This window comes from Condylura cristata, unplaced genomic scaffold (genome assembly GCF_000260355.1).
Source record: "Condylura cristata isolate star-nosed mole 26May11 unplaced genomic scaffold, ConCri1.0 scaffold00001, whole genome shotgun sequence".
Lineage (NCBI taxonomy): Eukaryota > Metazoa > Chordata > Mammalia > Eulipotyphla > Talpidae > Condylura > Condylura cristata.
The window spans coordinates 12,811,368-12,830,241 of NW_004567102.1; the positions used below are offsets into that span (position 1 = coordinate 12,811,368).

The following is an 18,874-nucleotide window of genomic DNA, read 5'->3' on the forward strand; positions in this document are numbered from 1 at the left end:
AAAACAAAAGTCAGCACAGACAAACAGAAAAGTGCAGATCAGTCAGTCATCCAATCCTAGGGACCCATCCATGACAAAAACCTGTCACATGAAATGTCCCTAAGACTATAGGCCTATTCAAACAATTAGCAATAGTGTCAATGAACCACAATACTCATGAAGCCCATACAGCAGGTGGTAGAGATAATTTGTTAATTATTTTTATTGTATCTTTAAAAGTATAGGCTTTTTAGTGGTTAATATTTCACCAGGAAGGGTAGTCTCAGGCAACCCCTTCAAATGCAGAACTTTAAACAGGCAGTGCCATGTTATCAAAAACATTTTACTTTGTTAAACAATCTGATTCTCCCACAAAAGTGGGCTTGTCATTTTCCATCTTTGTCTTCCCACTGTGCTCTTGTTGTGTTGTTCCTGTCCCTGAATTACCACCTCTGCAACTAATGGCATGTTGTCCCCCTGGCTCCCCATGGCTGTCTTCATACCCAGACTCATGAATGTGATCTTACTTGGAGACAGGGTGTTTTTTAATGCAATTAAATTAAGGCTCTGGAGAGGAGAGCATTCTGGAATACCTAGGGGGATCCTAATCCCAATGACAAGAAGAAGATAAGTGGAGAAGAGAGAAGTCCATTTGAACACAAAATCAGAAAAAATGGGATGGTGTAGCCATGAGTCAATGAAATCTTGGAGCCAACAGATTCTGAGACTCTGGAAGAGACAAGGAAAGTTTCTCCCCTTGAGACTTCAGAGGGAATGTTTTCCTGCAGATACCTTACTTTCACACTGCCAACCTCAAGAGCCATAAGAGAGAAAGTTTCCATCATTGGAAACTGCCCAATTGGTGCTATTTTGTTACAGCAGCCCCAAGAAATATACAGAACCTCCTTGCGCTCTTGTGATCCAAGCTGGGTTTGGCCATTGGAAGTATTGGTAGGAGTTCAGAGGGTGGGTCAAGGAAGAAAGAAGTTGAAATATATATTTTTCTACTATGCATCACATTCCTCGTACCCACTGCACACCCATCAGCATATTGTGTGTGTGTGTGTGTGTGTGTGTGTGTGTGTGCGCGTGCAAGGTCTTTCCAAGACCATAGCTGCCTGGATTACTTGGGAGTAACCCTCCTCCCACACAAGGCTTCTGCTCTCCTGTGGCTATGAGTAACTACTGCCTCTCCTTTCTCCTTCAGTCCTCAGACAATGATGACACCCAAATCATGCTGATTTCTGGGCGCTTCAACACATTTACTTCATATCTTTTAACCCTAACTTTATTTTGATAAAAATCCCTTCATTAATATCTCGTCATCTGAACTCCTGTGGATGAATTCTCTTTCCTTCCACAACCCGATTACTTCAAAGCTTATGTTTAGCACAAGATCACTGAGAATCCATCTTGTACATAGTCTGAAAGCCTTTTCTAGTTTTCCTAGAAAGCAGGTGAGAACTCGTTGCATTTTCATGAAAAAACCAAAACAGAGATTCACTAAAGAAATCCTTTTAAGGTCCCTGAAGGAATCTACCTGAGTACCTTAAAAGCTATAATTGGCAGTGCATGTTGTGTGACAATAATGTCTAGAGTATTGCTCTGTCATATTAATTGAGGGGAAATTGGTAGAGGTACAGCTAGGGTTAAAAGATGAAGAAGTAGGCCCTCCCTGGTGGCGCAGCTGATTAAAGCACAGCACTGAGAAGCTAAAGCCACTTCTGCATGAGTTTGATCCCTGCCTGCCCCGGAGGTGACCACATGGTGCGGCAGACCTCTCCTGACCCACCCGCTGCTCCCCTCAGCAGTGTACTTCGTTGATCTGCTTGTTCTGCTCCCCACTCTGTTTCTGGTGAAGTCTCTTGCTGCCCCTGAGCCTCTGGCCTGTACCCCAGTTCTGTGTGCACAAATAAATAAATCTTTAAAAACAAAAAAAAAGATGAAGAAGTAAAAGAGAGGAAAGACAGTACAATAGTTAGGAGTTAGGTTTCTGGATCACAAGCTCTGAAGGAGTGAAATGATGAGACCCCTAAACTCCTGTGAGGCTTAAAAAAACTCACTCTCATCATATCTATGTTCACTTGGGTTGTAACTGTTGAGAGCATGTCAAGGATGTTGATAACTGCTGCCAGATTCCCAGGCGAAGGGCTGACTTCATGTTCCATCTTGCTTGTGTTAGTGTAAAGATCCTGCAGGTATTTAGGGAGCTTTTCATATAGAGAGGGGCTCTCGACCAAAGCCTAGTAAAACAAAAGTCAGCACAGACAAACAGAAAAGTGCAGATCAGTCAGTCATCCAATCCTAGGGACCCATCCATGACAAAAACCTGTCACATGAAATAAGCTCAGTTTGGTAGTATCCCTTCTTAATTTTTCTCCATTAGTTGAGACCATTTGGAAGGTTGTCTGAAGATATCACCAACACCTATAACATTCTCTAGGTTCCTCATCCGTGTTTATTGTTGCTCATGGAATTTTAGAGGTCTCTGACTCCCCCCACGTAAAAGTGAGGTGCAATTTATTTATTTTGATGGAAAGAAAGGAGTGTCCCCATACCAAGTAACAATAACTTCTTTTCCAGGTCAAAAAGGCAAGCTAGTCCTTCTTCAGAACTCTAAGTTACATCCAAGGAGGAGGAAATCTCACACCTACTAAAAAAAAAAAAACTGACTAAAACAATTTTTTTTTGCATGATGAACTTTAATTTTTCATGTTATTTCTCTCTCTGAAAAGATTAAAGCTATTTGCTTAATATCAAAATTGTTCAAAGGAAAGTGGTTAATGAGGCTAATACTGCCTGTCCTTGGAAACAAAGGAATGAACAATTGAGATAAAGTTTGTACAACTGACCCTGGAGAGAAGCACACATGTTGTACCTCCATATTTGTAATTTTTTTTAGTATTTTTTAAAAATTTATACTAAAAAAAATACATATATGTAGGTAATTCAGCCTTCAAATATCTATATCTATACCTATATCTATATCTATATATCTATATTTATATATTTACATTATTGCTTATTTTTGTACAATGCTTGCTTGCTTCCCTTTCAGGTGTGGTCCCTGTGAATTCCCACCACCAAGTCACCAGTGAATCATCACCACAGTCTTTTGTGCTCTTTCTGCTGCTTTTTAATCCTTTTCCCTCCCTCTCCTCTGCTAAATGTCTCTGATTTAAAGGTGCCTGCTAGTTTTGTCATTTCCCCCCCGATCCCTTATTTGATTCCATCCAATACTTATGAAGTTTTAAATTTTATTTTTAAATATATTCATTACATCTTCCTTAATTTTTGTACAATGTATGATTTCCCGGTGAACTTCCCACCACCAATTCACCTGTGCACCATCATCGTAGTTCCTTGTGCTCTTCCCACCCTAAATATTTTTAATTATCTCTAGGGTTCACACTTCTTTAGACATAAACTAGCTTTAAAAGCAACATGAGGGCCCTCCCTGGTGGCGCAGCGGGTTAAAGCACTGCACTAAGAAGCTTAAGCCACTTCTGCAAAAGTTCAGTCTCCGCCTGCCCAGGACGTGACCACATGGCGTGGCAGACCTCTCCTGACCTGCCCGCTGCTCCCCTCAGCAGTGTACTTCAACGATCTGCCTGTTCTGCTCCCCACTCTGTCTCTGGTGAATCCTCTCACCCTCCGCATCTCTGGCCCGTACCCCAGTTCTGTCTGAATAAATAAATAAATCTAGAAAAATTTAAGAAAAAAAAAAAGCAACATGAACCAGCCCAAGACCCTGAGTGCTAAGAATTACAATAAGCCTGACTCATCTCCCCACCAAGAACTGAGAGTCAAAGTTGAAAGGATCACCTTGGCCTGCTGGAACAGGTTGTTTATTGAGTTCCAGACACAGTTGTTGCTCTTCATCTTCCACTGGGAGCCTACGCATTTGTAGGTTATGTTTCCACCAAACCAATCTTGGGTAACATTGGAGAACCCACACGACTGCTGAACAACTTTCCCAGGCTTCCCGACACCTAAGTTGGGATCCTTACATGCGAAGTTTCCCTCTGCATTGCAGACATGGAAATAAAAGGGAGAAATGGAAGGATAAGGGACAGTGAAATGGGGTCAGACCTCGGGGGAATTTTGATGTCTCAAATCATGTGTCTCTTTACCTTTAGAGTTACTCAACTTCTTTATTTTGCCCCGACTTTCTAAAACCTCTTACTATTTTTCATGGATCTGTGACTTTAATCTCACTTGCTTATCCTAGTAGAATTTATTTTCTGTGCTTTCTTCCTATCTTCAATCTCCGCGATTCTACTCTCTGCTGTCTATAAAACCCAAGATATGGAAAATAATTAGGGCTTGATGTGAGTCCATTCAGATAAGAGATGTTGAGTTTATTGGAGTCCAAAGGACTCAATGTCGGAGTCCAGCGTTTCTCAGCTCCAGTGTGGTAGAATCAACTGTGACCTTGGACAATGCCCGTGTCCAGGTTCACGCCAGCCTGAGTTATTCAGAACTTCTCCATTGGGATTCAGGCAGCAGTCTTTGTGCTTCTCACCCCACCCCCCATCCCCGCAACACACACACATGCCCCCACCAAACACACATTCTAGTGTAGCAGTCAAGGTTGAGAAACACCACCTAAATCCAAAGCTATCATTAGAGGTAGGTCTTCCAGACATCCTCGACCTGAATATTCTAAATAATACTTGTGTTTGTTTTTCTAGTTTCCCTTAAAGTTCACTATTTTCACCTCATTATAACCAAACTTGAGTGGCAAAATGGCATTTGCTGAAGAATCTAATCTCCAGGGAACCCTGGTTCTGAGTAGAATTATCTTCAACTGACCTTTTCATTTAGCATTGAGATCTCAGCCATTGTATAAAATCTTGAAATTAGTAAGTAATGTTCAACTGGTAAAAATCTATGGGACCAGACTCAAAAGAGGAAAAGAAAAAAGTGATTAATATATGCTGATGTCTGGGCTAAGATGGGGGACAATGAAGAGGTGACCTTCACTGTTCCTGGAAAAAGTGTGCCTGGTGGGGTCAAGGGGAGCAGCTCAGAGACAGGGAACTGATTCTAAATTGCCTCCTGCGTTGGTGTTGCCAGCACCTCATGGAAAGGACAACTCAAACAGGCTGGTGACACAGCCATGGATCCTTCAGATATTGGGGTCCTATGACTGGGATGAGCTCATAGTGAAGGGATTGCTTATGATAGAAACTCAAAATCATCCATTATGCACTTGGCCCTTCATCACTGAAGAGAGCTCTTCAGCTTGAGCTATGGCAGAAATGGCTTCTGAATCATGACCTTTACCCTAAATATACTATGCAGGGGGATACTGACCCAGTGATGACTAAGAACAGGAAAGATGGTCACCAGGTCTTCAAGCTAGTTATTTTCATGTCACTCTGTCTTAGTGAAACAGTGTCAGTAGGGACACCCTGCCGTTGCTGGAACCCCTAAGGGGTCTCAGGCTCACACAGATACCTCCTCTTATCTGCCTATGAAGTATGTAGCTTCCTAGACTCAGCTGCCATATGGTTTCATCTACAAGTCTTTCTTGATCACTTCTTCCCCACCAAACACCAGGGCAGCCTCTTCTGACCTGACCACCCACACATGTATGTATACACATGTGTGCATATGTGTATTTATATGTGTGTGTGTTCTATCATATATATTCTATCATGTCTATCTCTCCTATGCTCTGGGCTAGAGAATGTGACGTATTTGTTTCCAAATCCCCCATACTTAGCCCAAGGCCTGCTGCATGATGGTGCTCAACATATATTTATTGAAAGAATGAATGAATCCCTGCTCATGACTACAACATTTTAAGGTAATTTAAAATTCTCTCACCAGGTATCAGATGAAGCTTCATTGAGGGGCTCTTGACTGAACCTTTGGCAGCATTGGTAAAGAGACAGACCACCTCAACATCTTGTGGATACCAAGGACCCAAATTTGGCTGAAATTTATATTTGTAGCACACTTGTCTGTCTTTAACTTCTTTTTCTAAAGTAGAGTTATTGAAAGAATTAAATCACGGAATGAGTGTTCAAAGTACAGATTTGTTAAAATGACCCAGATAAGCATAAACTTATACATTTTCCCCAGGAATGTGACATATTAATTTTTAATGTGGTTATACTCATTTACTTTATGCGTATTGTTTCTTAGAAATAAATGAACATTTGCATATGTGCTAGACAAAACTTTACGTTCACTATTGTAGACACCAAATGTGTACCCACGCTGCTTTGTAGAGTCTAGTGCCCCCTCTATCTCAATTCCATCACACCCTGTAAATTTACCTTACACTGCTTTCACCAAATTAATTTAAACACAGTCCTCCCTGGTGGCGCAGTGGGTTTAAAGCACAGCACTAAGAAGCTAAAGCTACTTCAGCATGAGTTCGATTCCCGCCTGCCCCGGAGGTGACCACATGGCATGGCAGACCTCTCCTGACCCGCCCCTCAGCAGTGTACTTCGTCGATCTGCCTGTTCTGCTCCCCACTCTGTCTCTGGTGAATCCCACACCTCCGGCCTGTACCCCAAATCTGTATGCATAAATAAATAAATCTTTTAAAAAAATAATTTAGACATACCTATTTTGGTGACTTCCTCTCCCACTGGATTTTAAGGTCTTAGGGAGGAAGTATTTGTCTTATCCATATTTTTTCTCATACCAAGTGCAGGATGTGGCACATAGAAAACACTGGATATGTGCATAACGAATGCAGAATGTCGAGATTTTTAATTTTTAATGTCTAGATTGGCGCCTCTGAACCACATAGGTAGTATAAATTCAAAGCCCAAACCTGGATGAAACCAGGGTGAAACCAGCTATTATTTGTTTTTTAAAGATTTATTTATTTATGTATACAAAATTTGGATTACAGGCCAGAGTATATGGGGGGCAAGGGGTGAGAGAATTCACCAGAGTCAGAGTGGGGAGCAGAAGAGGCAGATCGACAAAGTACACTGCTGAGGGAAGCAGAGGGTGAGACAGGAGAGGTCTGCTGCGCCATGTGGGTCAGCTCTGGGGTTGGGTGTCAAACTCGCACTAAAGCTGCTGTACATAGCTTGAAGGCTGAGTCCTCTCCTGTTGTACCACCAGGTAGGACCACAGCCGTAATATATTTTTTTAAATTTGTTTTTTTTTTTTAATACAACTGTAATTTTTAAAGGGTGTTTTTGCTCACAAACTGATTAAGCCAAATTCTACCAGGTGATTTGTTTCCCTAGGCAACTGTTTATAGAGTGTGCCACTCTTTGAGGATCCTAGCTTTGTATCATGGAGTGAGGAGCGAGGCTTTTCCTTTCTTGCTCTTTAGAGCCTTAGAATGGAGATTCCAGGTCTCTGATACTGGCAAGTGCCAGCAGGGAAGTTCTAGCATGAGCTAAAAAGTTATTTCTATTTTTCTTTTCCCCTTTGGCCTTTTTTGTTTGTTTGTTTTTGTTTTTTGGGCTTTTTGTTTGTTTTTGTTTTTAATGTGAGATTCTATCCTCCCCATCTCTCTCTTTTTTGAAAGATTTACTTATTTTTATACATACAAGACTGGGATACTGGCCAAAGGTGCAGGAAGTGAAAGCATTCATCAGACAGAGTGGGGAACAGAATAGGCAGATGTACTGAAATACACCGCTGAGGGGAGCAACAGGCGGGACAGGACAGGAGAGGTCTGTTGTGCCATATGCCTCAGCTCCCTGGCCAGGGATTGAACTTGTGCTGCAGTGGCTGCAAATAGCTTCATAGTGCTCTGCTTTAACTCATTGCACCACCAGGGAGGGCCCCATTTTTCTTACTTTCTTACATGTTAAATGGTGCAGTTAAGAGGATTTTGGGCATTTTGGTAGCATGCTGATTTGTAGCCTGGAGTGAGAGAGAATCACACTGTTTTGAAGGCCTATGAAACAACAGCTCCCACTAAAAACAATGGTCTTGACCCTCACAAACTCTCAAGATTTTGAAGGGACTAGAGGCTCCTGGGAATCTGTGCTCTTACATTCACTCTGTCTTTGATTCAACCCTTATGTCTCTTGGCCCTCACTTTAAAAGTCTTCAAGATTGTACATATATGGAATAAACGTCCTAAAAAGTTAATAATTGGCATCTTACCAGCAGGAAAGGATGAGGAATTCGAAGAATTCGAGGAATTCACCTGGACCATTACTTTGTAGTCTTCATCCTCTTTTACACAGCACTGGAACTCATGGTTATTTTCGCATAGGAATGCAGCTTCTAAAGGATCAACTATGATGTCCGATTCCAGAGGGAGAGGATGAACGGTGACATCTTTGGTTGTGATACTGTATGAGTTCTTATATCTAAATATGCAGTGGTAGGTTCCTGAGGGGACGAAGGCAAAAATGAGATGGAATAAAATAATTACCAAGGAGTGTAGGCATAGGGGAGAGGGGTAGTGAGGAGGGATGGGGAGATTATAAGTTTTTGGGACAACTTGACCTGTGACCCCTGGAGTTCATTCTTATCTCAAAAATTTTAAGGTAAGATAGTGGTTGATCATATAAAGTGAAAAGAGAAGACTGGATAAGAGCAACCTGCACTCCCAACGGTTGGGGGGCAGAGTAGACTGTGGAGAACACTTGGGTTGAAGTTCATGAAAAGCTTTTTCCCCATTGGACTGTCCATTAGCCATCAGAGGGTGAGCCACCATTGGAGAGTTACCATGGAGACAGCATAGCACCTACAATTAAGTAAGACCCTTTCATTTTCTCTGCTTTTCTTCTCTGAGCTCCCACTGGCATAAGCTCTCCATGGGAAAACATGTAGAATAAGGGGAGAGAGGAATTCCTTTCAATTCCTTTTAGGAGGGAGGGGATATTTACATAGAATATAAAAGGAAAGCCTAGTTGATTTACATGAGCGCAGATATTTTGGGTACCTGAGTATGGGACTGTATAACAGTTCGATAGCACCAGAAAAACCTTGACTTCTAGTTAGTGCCAGGAGTGGGGGAGAACAGTTGAACTGAGCAGGTATGAGTTCAACCCTGAGAAAGGTACTGCCCCCTCCTGACTATCTCTACCAAGTCCAGCTTTTCATTTCTGCAAAGCTTCCTATGTCTTATATCAAACAACAAGGAAGCCCTGGGTCTTAAGTATCTGGGCTTACCCATCATTTAGTTAACGAAGGACTTCAAAGCGGAGAGGTTAAAGTTGGCCCATCATAACATAGTCTCAGTTTCATCCTAGCTCTGTCATTTACCAGACATAAAATCTCAGGTTGTATAGTAGGAAACTAGGCTTGTTTCCCCACCTGTACGTAAGACTAAATACTTAGAACAGTGTCTATTTCACAGTAAAGGCTTAATAAATATCAGCTATTATAGTAGTTTATGAACTACTCTTTCAACTCAAAGATTTTCATAACCTCCCAACATAACCAACATATAGAGATAAATGGAAAATAAACATGTTTCTTTCTTTGGAACCAAGTATGTAAAACTTTTACATAGATTTTTTAAGGTTTTCCTTAGGTTTTTATTTTATTTTATTATTATTATTTTTTAAAATTTTTAAAAGATTTATTTATTTATTTATTCATACAAAACTGGGGTACAGGCCAGAGTTGTGGAGGGTGATAGGATTCACCAGAGACAGAGGGGGGAACAGAGCAGGCAGATCGATGAAGTACACTGCTGAGGGGAGCAGCGGGCAGGTCGGGAGAGGTCTGCCCCGCTATGTGGTCACCTCCAGGGCAGGCGGGGGTCAAACTCATGTAGAAGTGGCTTTAGCTTCTTAATGCTGTGCTTTAACCCGCTGCGCCACCAGGGAGGGCCTATTTTATTTTTTTAACCACCATTTAAAAAAGAAGTCTTGGTGCCCTCCTTGGTGGTGCAATGGGTTAAAGTACCACTTTATGAAGCTCTCAGAAGCCACTGCAGAACAAGTTTGATCTCTGGCCAGGGAGGTGACCCATACGGTGTGGTAGACCTCTCCTGACCCACCCACTGATCCCCTCAGCAGTGTATTTCAGTAGATTTGCCTGTTCCGCTCCCCACTCTGTCTCTGGTGAACCCTCTCACAGACTACACCTCTGTCCTGTACCCCAGTTCTTATATGTATAAATAAATCCTTAAACAAAAAAAGTCTCAATAGTTTGATAAAAGTACTTTAAAACACAATCATCTTAATGGCTAGAACATTAGCTTTAGAATCAGGGACTAGTTCCAGTTCTGGCTCTACAACTTAAATCGTGGACGTCTAGGTATATTTATTATCCTCTCTGAACTTCAGTTTCCACATACATAAAATTGAAACATTAACATCTTTACACCAAAGTCTCTCCCCATATTGCATCAATATTTAATGCAAAGTGGTTGGATAGGAATGGTCCAGTTTTACAGCCCCCCTCCTAGAACCTCAAACCTTTCCACTCTAAATGGGTTCTACCATCTGCTACATCAAGACAAAACATACTTTAGTGCATAAGACTTTTAATGGAAAAGAACTTTAATACAATTAATGTGCAATAGAGATAAGGGAAAGAATATAGTTTCCAATCAAGCACCCAAAGCTACCCATCCATTGTGGGTATATGACCAGACAAACAGGGCTGACCCAAAGCAGGACCACTGAGGCCCAACAGCCCGCCACAGTCTAAGGCACCTCCTGGTGGGGACCCACAGAAAAGGAGTAGACTGGGCCCATCACATCTGGGAGAGAAGGAGCAAAATCAAAATCAAGATAAAAGCTGCTATTATCACCCTCCCCACGGGTCTCTCACCTACATCTGTTTCAACCAGTCCAAGGCCAGGAGGTAAGCTAAGTCTCTTCACATGTCTTTCTGCTCCATGGGCCTCCTCCAGGACTCCTTCTTGCTCTCTCTATCCTTCTCCCTTCCTTTCTCCATTCTCCTCTCTAGCTTCTCCTCCCTACTCAGCTCTAACCTCCTTTGAGTGGCTCTGGGAACTGGAACCTCCCCTTCTGTTGGGCCCATCCTGTTCCACCAGCACAGGCAATGTGGAAAACAATTCCACTGTACATCCCGGGGTCCCACAAGCAGAGTAGGTATCTGCTCTTTCACTCACCATTCCACTCCGTGGTGGCGGTCTCGACTGCCAGCACAGACTCTGCTCCATCAGGAAAGCTCCGTGAGGTATAAAACTTTTCGAGTATTTTAATTCCAGTAGAAGTGTTCCAGTACACCTCATCATAGTTACTCACATCACTGATGCATGTTAGAGAAAACTTTTTCCCCTCAGAAACAGAAATTGGGTCCAGGGTTATTGTAAGGTTGGCTGAAAGAATGCAAACAAAACAGACAAAAGAAAACCAACAACAGGCGCAATGTTTAGTTATTCTGGTCACATCGACATATGAGTTAAAACAAGGTAGAGACAGAAAGCATGGCCCATCCTGGCTCTACTGTGTCAACAAGGGGTTGGTACCTTGCTGCTCCCGGGCTTTACTTGTTTCTAGGCTGTTCGCGGTGGTGCTCTGAACTGAACTCACTTCCATCACGTGCACTTCCCCTTTGTGGCTGGAATTATCTCCTAATGATCAGCAGAGCGAAAGGTTGCAAACTTAGGGGTGTTAGCTTAACCCAAGATCCCCCTCCAACCTCTCCCATGATACCACAAGGGAGAGTAAGTGGCTCAATTCGTGTAACACACTCTCATTAAAGTACCTTTAAAAAAATAATGCTGTATTGCATTTTAATTTTTCTCTTTCTATGTCTCCTTTTGTGAACTCCTCATGGACAGGAATCCTTTGCGTTCCTAATACTTAGCCACAGGCAGCACGTGGTCAGGGCGCCTAAGAAGAGTGACTTCTGGAACTTATTTTGAAGTAAGGGATCATAGAGTTATAGTCCAAATAATTAACCTGGACTGTTGCAGGCAGTGAGCTGAATTGGCACTCACACTGCAAGCCTCTCTACATTCATTTCACTTTTGAGAATTCATAGGTTTATGAGAAATTTTTCATCAAAAATGTTAATAATGTTAATAAATATCTTCCAACCCCCTTTGACCATGTCTTTGACATGGCTAACATTTCAAAATGCCATTCAATTCTGTGTTCTATAGTGACCAATATCATGCCTTGACTTCAAGGCTGGCTCTTTGTTCCTATCGGTTAATATCATATTCTTAGTCATAATCAAAATAAATCTGGGATTTCCATAGTATCCTTTAGAAACTGGGCTTCACGTGTTCAAATCTGGCTCTAAGTGGTAGGCCATATGTTACTTGCCTGGCTCTCACTAGCTATAGGGATCTGGAAATGGCTTTCTATGGCCTAAAGGTTTCTGAGATTAGAAAGGAAAAGACTCATAGGATTGTGAATCTGGCAGTATTGATGCACCACTGGGCTTTAAATCACCAGACCGTGGTTTTCAGCTGCCCCTAAGAGAGCCAAAAGCCCACATACTTAAATAACTCTCAGAATTAAAACTTGGGATAAATAATTTCTCTCACTAGAAAACTATAACTTGCTCAAAAGATTCATAAGCTCTTCTGTAGGAAACATGTTTTCAGAAGAACCAGGTTTTGCTCTATGTAAAGATGCTAAGTCATGATAGACAATGTGAACAAGAGTCACACGTCTTGTTGATGTCAATCATTTTTCCAAGTTGTTTGAGGGGGCAGACAGCTGACAATTTATCGAAACAACTTATTTTTGTACGGTGGCTATATTGCCACGCCATGGATTCACTCCCTGATGTGTGGGGAGGCTCATACCCTGACCCCGGTTTTGAGAAAAGAAAGCAGCTTTATTGCAAATTGATTGGCAAGGAGGCAAGAAATAAACTCTAATCTGCCCCCTGGTGTGAAAAGTGGGTGAGGTTCTATAAGTTTGGGATCCACATCGAGAACAGAAGAGTTACATTTTGTTGACTATAGGCAAAGACTTGTGGACTGGACTGAAGTTCTTTGGCTTGTTATAGGGAAGTTTGTACATGGAGAAATATGAGAACTTTCCACCCCCCTAGGTAACTGGGTTTGAGCTTCTGTTGATGCGCTTCTCTGCCTGTGAATCCACCTACTTCTGTGTTTTCAGTCTCCTGGGCCCAGCCCACCTTGGAGCTCAGCTTCAGTTTAATTGCTTCTGCTGACTCAAGCTGGGTCACTACAGACAGACTGCACTTGTGAAAACAAGCCTCAAAAAAAAAAAAAAAAAAAAAAGCTAGATAAGTTTTCTTTTTCTTTTGTGCTCTAAGATCTGTGAGCAGTTTAACCATGTAGCCCCAGTTAAAGGTGGAAAACAAGTTTACCCCATTTTTGAAGATAGGTTGGTAGTATAATGCTTCATGGCAGAGAAGAAGAAATGCTGTGTGCAGAGGTCAACTAAGCTGAAAGATTATAAAAACTTTTTATTTTTACAATTTTAGAATGATCTCAAAATATCAGATAATCAAAAATTTTTGCAGCATTTTTTTCTAGAATAAGTGACATGGGAGAAGAAGGGTGATAGAGGGAGGTAAGAGATAGTTAGGGATGAGACAGGCTATAGGAATTCAAGAGGGGAAGAATGGGGAAAATTAGGGATTGCTCCCTCATTATAAATGCATTCTCTAAACCAGGTAATCTGAGTAAAAGCTTTACTTCGTAGTCCACTTTCACTTCACCTGTACGCTGTAACCTTTCCTTCCCAGCAGCCTTTGCTTCCAACCCCTACCTTTCTTGATTTTAAAGACTTCATCTGAATTTAACCAGCAGAAAGGAAAATTATCTTCAGTCTCCCACCACCAGAGAAGGTCCTGCTTTATTGCTTAGAAGTAATCCCAATCAACTAGGTTTTTTTGAAAAGGTTAAAAGTGCTAGGGAGTCCTTACCCACAGATGTGAACGTGACTTCTATGCTGTGACTGCCCCTGGCTCCATGTGCACTGATGAACTCACATGTGTAGATCACAATTGTGCCAGAGGACCCGCTGGGACATTGGGTTCCATCAGCCTGGAAGGTGTATCTGCTGCAGTCTGAATCTGTCTCAGCGATTCCTGCAACCACAGAGCAATTCTTTGGCTGTCAAAATTGCCTAACTCTGATTTAGTAGCAAAGATGCCAAATCAGTGAAAAGGTGTTATTATTTATATTAGAATGAGTCCTTTTAATGGAGAGGCAGGGTTGTATAGTGGTTAGGGATGTCATTCAGAAGCCTGAGTGTCTGGTTAACTTTAGCAATTACTAGCAGGATAAAGTCACTAAGCTGCTATGTCTTACTTTCTCCGATGTAAAATGGGATAAGTAACAAGAGCTATGGCCCAGGATTAAGTCAGGTAATATAGTTACTCTCTGTAAACAGAACAGTGTCCGCCCCTTACAGAGGTCATGAGGAACGGTGCTGGAGTCTAAACACAAAAACATAGTCACAAGTCACCTGCAGGTAATTTCAACTAAAAAAAAAAAAAAAAAGTCATTATTGAAAGGAGGAAGAAACAAAATTGGAATATCTGATATTCATCTCATTTGAGAAACATTTTCATACTTTGTTCTTCCTTATAAGTAATTGATTTTAGTGGACACTTCAACTCCATTCAGGTTTTCAGTATTTTCTCCTTCAAAATAATTCCTCTTTTATAACTTTCTCTTCAGCATCTTCATTCCCAAAAGGCCATTCCTTCTCAGCCATTTTTACTTCTTAAGTCTGTGTGATACCCTCTGAATTTTTTTCAACCTAACTTTCTCTCACTCTATCTCCTTCAACCTTTCTTACTACCACATATTTTTAAGGCATTTTTCAAACACTGTCAATCTTCCCCAAATTAAACAAATACAATAAAGCTTGTGGTTAGTTCTAACATGAATGCATCTTACTCAGTCTTCGCTGACTCTTCAGCGACAGTTAAAATATTTTGATTAATGTGTAGCCAACCGTTCTCTCCAGTCCTCATATTTGTTATTCAGTAAACCAAATTGATTTCCATCTTACCTGCTTTCAGTAAATTATTTCCTAGTTCATCAGCTAAGTGTTTCTATTCATCTCGATGTCTAACTAATCCCTGTTCAAGTATGAACAAAGAACTGGCCTTAGGAATACAAAAATAGCTAAGCAATAGTTTCAAATAGCCTTAGACAAACAACATACAGAAATTTCCAGGTGCCCCATACAATAAAATGACTACCTCACTATATGTCAAGTTATCTTTACAGTCCTCTGAATTCTTGTGGTCTGAAGAGACAGGCCGTGGCCTCATCAGGCTTGGCCCCTGATGAGAACCAGCATAAACCAGTTTGTGGAACACATGCATGAGGAAGCTGAGTGAGTTGTCACAGGCTTATTACAATGCTAAGGTCTTCACCTGTGGGCAATATTTGCCCTCGATTTTCTGAATATGAGATGAAAATGAATGGTTGGACTAGATCCGTGGCTCTTACTTCACTGTGCCCAAGAAAATCTCCTGTGAAATTTAATTACATTTAATGCCATTGTACAGAGCTCAAACCCAGAAATTCTGATTTCTTCGCCCTACATGGAACCCTGACAGATGGTCTTTTTTAAAAAAACAACTGGGGTTACTCTCACCTTAGGGCAGCCAGGATGGAGGCTGCTGCCCTCCAGCAATACTTACTACTTCTAGTTGCTTCTGCATTAGTCCCTGAGGCTGGCCTGCTTCTGCTGGCACTTTATAAAGTGATTTGAAAGCCACAAGACTGATTTCTGGTTAATAAAGAAATAAAAGTCTCACTTTTTTAGCTCTTGTTGATGCCCTGAGTAGCTGAAAAACCAACATTTTACATAATGCACACACATAGTAACACACACTCACAAATGGAAGCAAAGCAATTGGAAAGAAAAGACATAGGGAGGGGAATGGTGGGCGAGGTGAGCATGCCACTCCACCTTATTGTGTCTCAACAGTCAGACAGGAGGGGCTGACACCTTCTTGTAAAGACTCAATTGCTCTGAGTCTCCATGGACCAAAGAAACAGCACAGGCTGCCAAGAGGAAGTTCATGAAGTCATCTGGAACAGTTTTACTTATGGGCAATGAGGAAATGAAGGCTCCATTATCACACCTAGACAGAGTTTTGATGAAGCTACAGACTTCACAGTTAACTCCAAGTGGTCAGAACGTTTTCATACATGCAAGCTGAGTACTAAATGCAGGTAAACCAGAAGCTGCGTGAATAATGGTGATTATTAGCACCTGTAGTACTAGTAGTAGTAGTCAACATGCAAATCTATTACTTCTGCTACCATCAAAGTAAATGTCATTAGTTGCTACCTGATGATTTGAAAAATCCTCCCAATTGCAAAAGAAAGATCATCCTTTTACATCTAGAAATTTCACCATTTCCACTACTTCCTGTCTTATCTCTTGCCAGACTGTTTTAAAAATGAAATGCAAACACTCCTGAGAAGAGGTAGTGTAGTTAGTTCCTTTGCTTTCCATTGACTTGGAAATACAGGTGTGGAAAGAACTTGTGGAATTTGGAGAAGACTGTTGCAGAGAGGGGGGCTGCAGGGGAGGAAGGGAGAGGGCAGGGTGCCCAGACTAGAAGCCGCATTTGTCAGAGCTGACCAGGAAGTCAGGAAGTCCATTTTTCCCAGACTGTCCAGCCTGCACTGGGCTTTGGGAATGGCTGAAGAGTGGTGTTCCCAGATAGGTCCCCACGCATCTGCCCCTCAGTCTTCCTGGCCCCCTAGCCAGATAGCAAAGGTATTTCAACTTGAGACTTGAAAGTTTCTAAGTCAGTCCCCTGAGGCCTTTGCTGGGTCTTTCTTCCACTTGGCAGTTGCTTCAACATGTCTAGACTTCCTCTAAAAATGAGGAAAGTGACTAACTGGACCCTGTGTAAACCTTTTCAACAGCTGCCAGAGGACTTTCCCAGTCTTTTGGCCACTTTAAAGTGGAATAGAGACACTACTGTTGAAAGATACTTTGAAAATAAATATGCTTTTACATGCAAAATGTAAAAGCATGTAAAAATGACCATTAATCAATTTTTAGAATAGTTTAAAATAGCCCAATAGCAGACTTTGTACAACATGTTAATGTACTTCATGGGCAAAATCACATTATCCTTTAATGAATGATTCCTTTAATGAGGAGCACATCATATTGCCATTTCTGGAGGAGGTGGGAATTGGATCTCGCAGCATGAGGTTGCTAAGCAGAAGTCAGTCTTCTACCTCAGCACAAACTCTGGCAGGTCAGCTTGCCCCAGCACACCAGGCGTGGATAACAGTCTGGTCTGTATAAAACACTGGTCTCATGAAGCAGGGCCTGAGAGGAGTTACAAGTCTTTGTTTCATTTATTTTTTCTTATCATGGTGACCTTGAATAAGTCATTTCCTATGGGCTTCAACTTCCTTATTGAAAAATTAAAGGGGAAAAAATGCCAACTTCAAACTCATGGTCCAATTAAATGTGATTAAAAGCAAAACATATTTTCGTAAAAATGGGTAAACTTATAATGCAGTGACAATACTGTCAATTTATTATTATTATTATCATTTTTTCTGAATAAGCTGGAGGAAGGGGAACTCCAGATAAGATCTCAGATCTAAAACAAGTAAGTAGGGTCAGAAACTGCCATGCAATGATTCAAAACAGGAAGATAAATAACCAGAGATACACAGTTAGATAATGTAGAAGACAGTGTGGCTACCAAGGCAAAGAATCAAGGACAGATGCAAAGAGAAGAGACAAAGAAATGAGACATTCCAAGTCAGACTGCAAAGCAAAGCTGATGAAATCTTTCCTAGCTCTTTACTGAAGATGGAAGAGACAGGTAGATAAGACAAGGAGAGGCAGTGGGCCTAAGTCACCAGGCCCCTTCCTAGGTCTTTTTTGCCAGGATCTTGATTATAACTAAACATGACACTCCTAGGCTTGTTTTAGGGGTTTTGTTCTAGAATGGCTAGATGCAGCTGACATCAAATGAAGTACCTTCTCACAGTCTGAAGTCCTGGGGAAAAAATATTTCCTCTTGATCCTCCACATCTCCCATTTAGTTGACCAGAAATTGCAAGAGGGATTCTAACTTTCTTACCTGCAATGCTGATCTTCCCCTCCTGTTTCCATTCTATTTTACTCCAGTTAACATTAATCTCACTGCAACAGTTCAAAGATGCAGGGTTATTGTTGCAAGTCACCTTCATTTCTTGAATTGCCACGACACGGATGGGTAAAACTTTTATTTTTTTTCTGGACTCATATTCAAAAATGTCTACTGTCAGTTTGCAAGTATATTCACCTGCACAGAATACACAAAAGCATTTATTATCATCATATTACATATTTGCTTAGAATGACAACATCATCTCTCATTACAATAGTACAGGGAATGTCATTTTCAAAAACACCTGGGACTTGCTCTAAACAAACATTCAGGAAGTGTACAAGGTAAAGAGATGTTCTAACAAAATAGCGGAAATTTCAGGGTCTTTGATAAAGACAAATATGTGGGAATGGAGGAAGTAGAAAGGAAAAATTGGAAAGTCTTGGAGCATTCAGAAAGTGATGAGTGGTTGGGCATCCTATCTAATTCTGTCAAAACCAGAATCAGCACACATGTGAGAGACCGTGGGTCTGCAACCCAAGAGATACCCCCTTGACATCTGTGAAACAATGGGGTTATTGATTTCTAGAATGACAGGTATATCCCTGCCTCAGTGAAGAATTAATACCCTTGCTTCTATGTTTGCTGGTGGGGTGTGGGTGAGGAGCAGCAGGAGGGAAGAATCATCATCTAACAAAGAAAAGTTGTTTCGGCCCTCCCTGGTGGCGCAGCGGGTTAAAGCACTGCACTAAGAAGTTTAAGCCACTTCCGCATGAGTTCGATCCCTGTCTGTGCCTGCCCTGGGAGAGATCTACATGGCATGGCAGACCTCTCCTGACCCTCCTGCTGCTCCCCTCAGCAGTGTACTTCGTCTATCTGCCTGTTCTGCTCCCCACTCTGTCTCTGGTGAATCCTCTCACCCTCCACATCTCTGGCCTGTAC

General features: G+C 41.6%; 1 protein-coding gene across 4 annotated transcripts in view; it reads right to left on the reverse strand.

Annotated features, from left to right (window-relative positions):
• The window catches only part of ADGRF5 (adhesion G protein-coupled receptor F5), a 106,292-nt gene that overhangs the window by 12,087 nt on the left and 75,331 nt on the right, over positions 1-18,874 (reverse strand). For 2 of the 4 annotated variants that reach the window (XM_012723430.1, XM_012723436.1), the window contains exons 10-17: positions 17,924-18,127; positions 13,760-13,924; positions 11,373-11,477; positions 11,013-11,222; positions 8,078-8,308; positions 5,815-5,970; positions 3,805-4,004; positions 2,043-2,222 (exon numbers count right to left, since the gene is read on the reverse strand). In XM_012723430.1, coding sequence (XP_012578884.1) covers positions 2,043-2,222; positions 3,805-4,004; positions 5,815-5,970; positions 8,078-8,308; positions 11,013-11,222; positions 11,373-11,477; positions 13,760-13,924; positions 17,924-18,127 — 1,451 coding nt within the window. The remainder of the gene's footprint in view (positions 1-2,042; positions 2,223-3,804; positions 4,005-5,814; positions 5,971-8,077; positions 8,309-11,012; positions 11,223-11,372; positions 11,478-13,759; positions 13,925-17,923; positions 18,128-18,874) is intronic. The other 2 variants (XM_004673548.2, XM_012723441.1) reach the window with 1 other exon arrangement.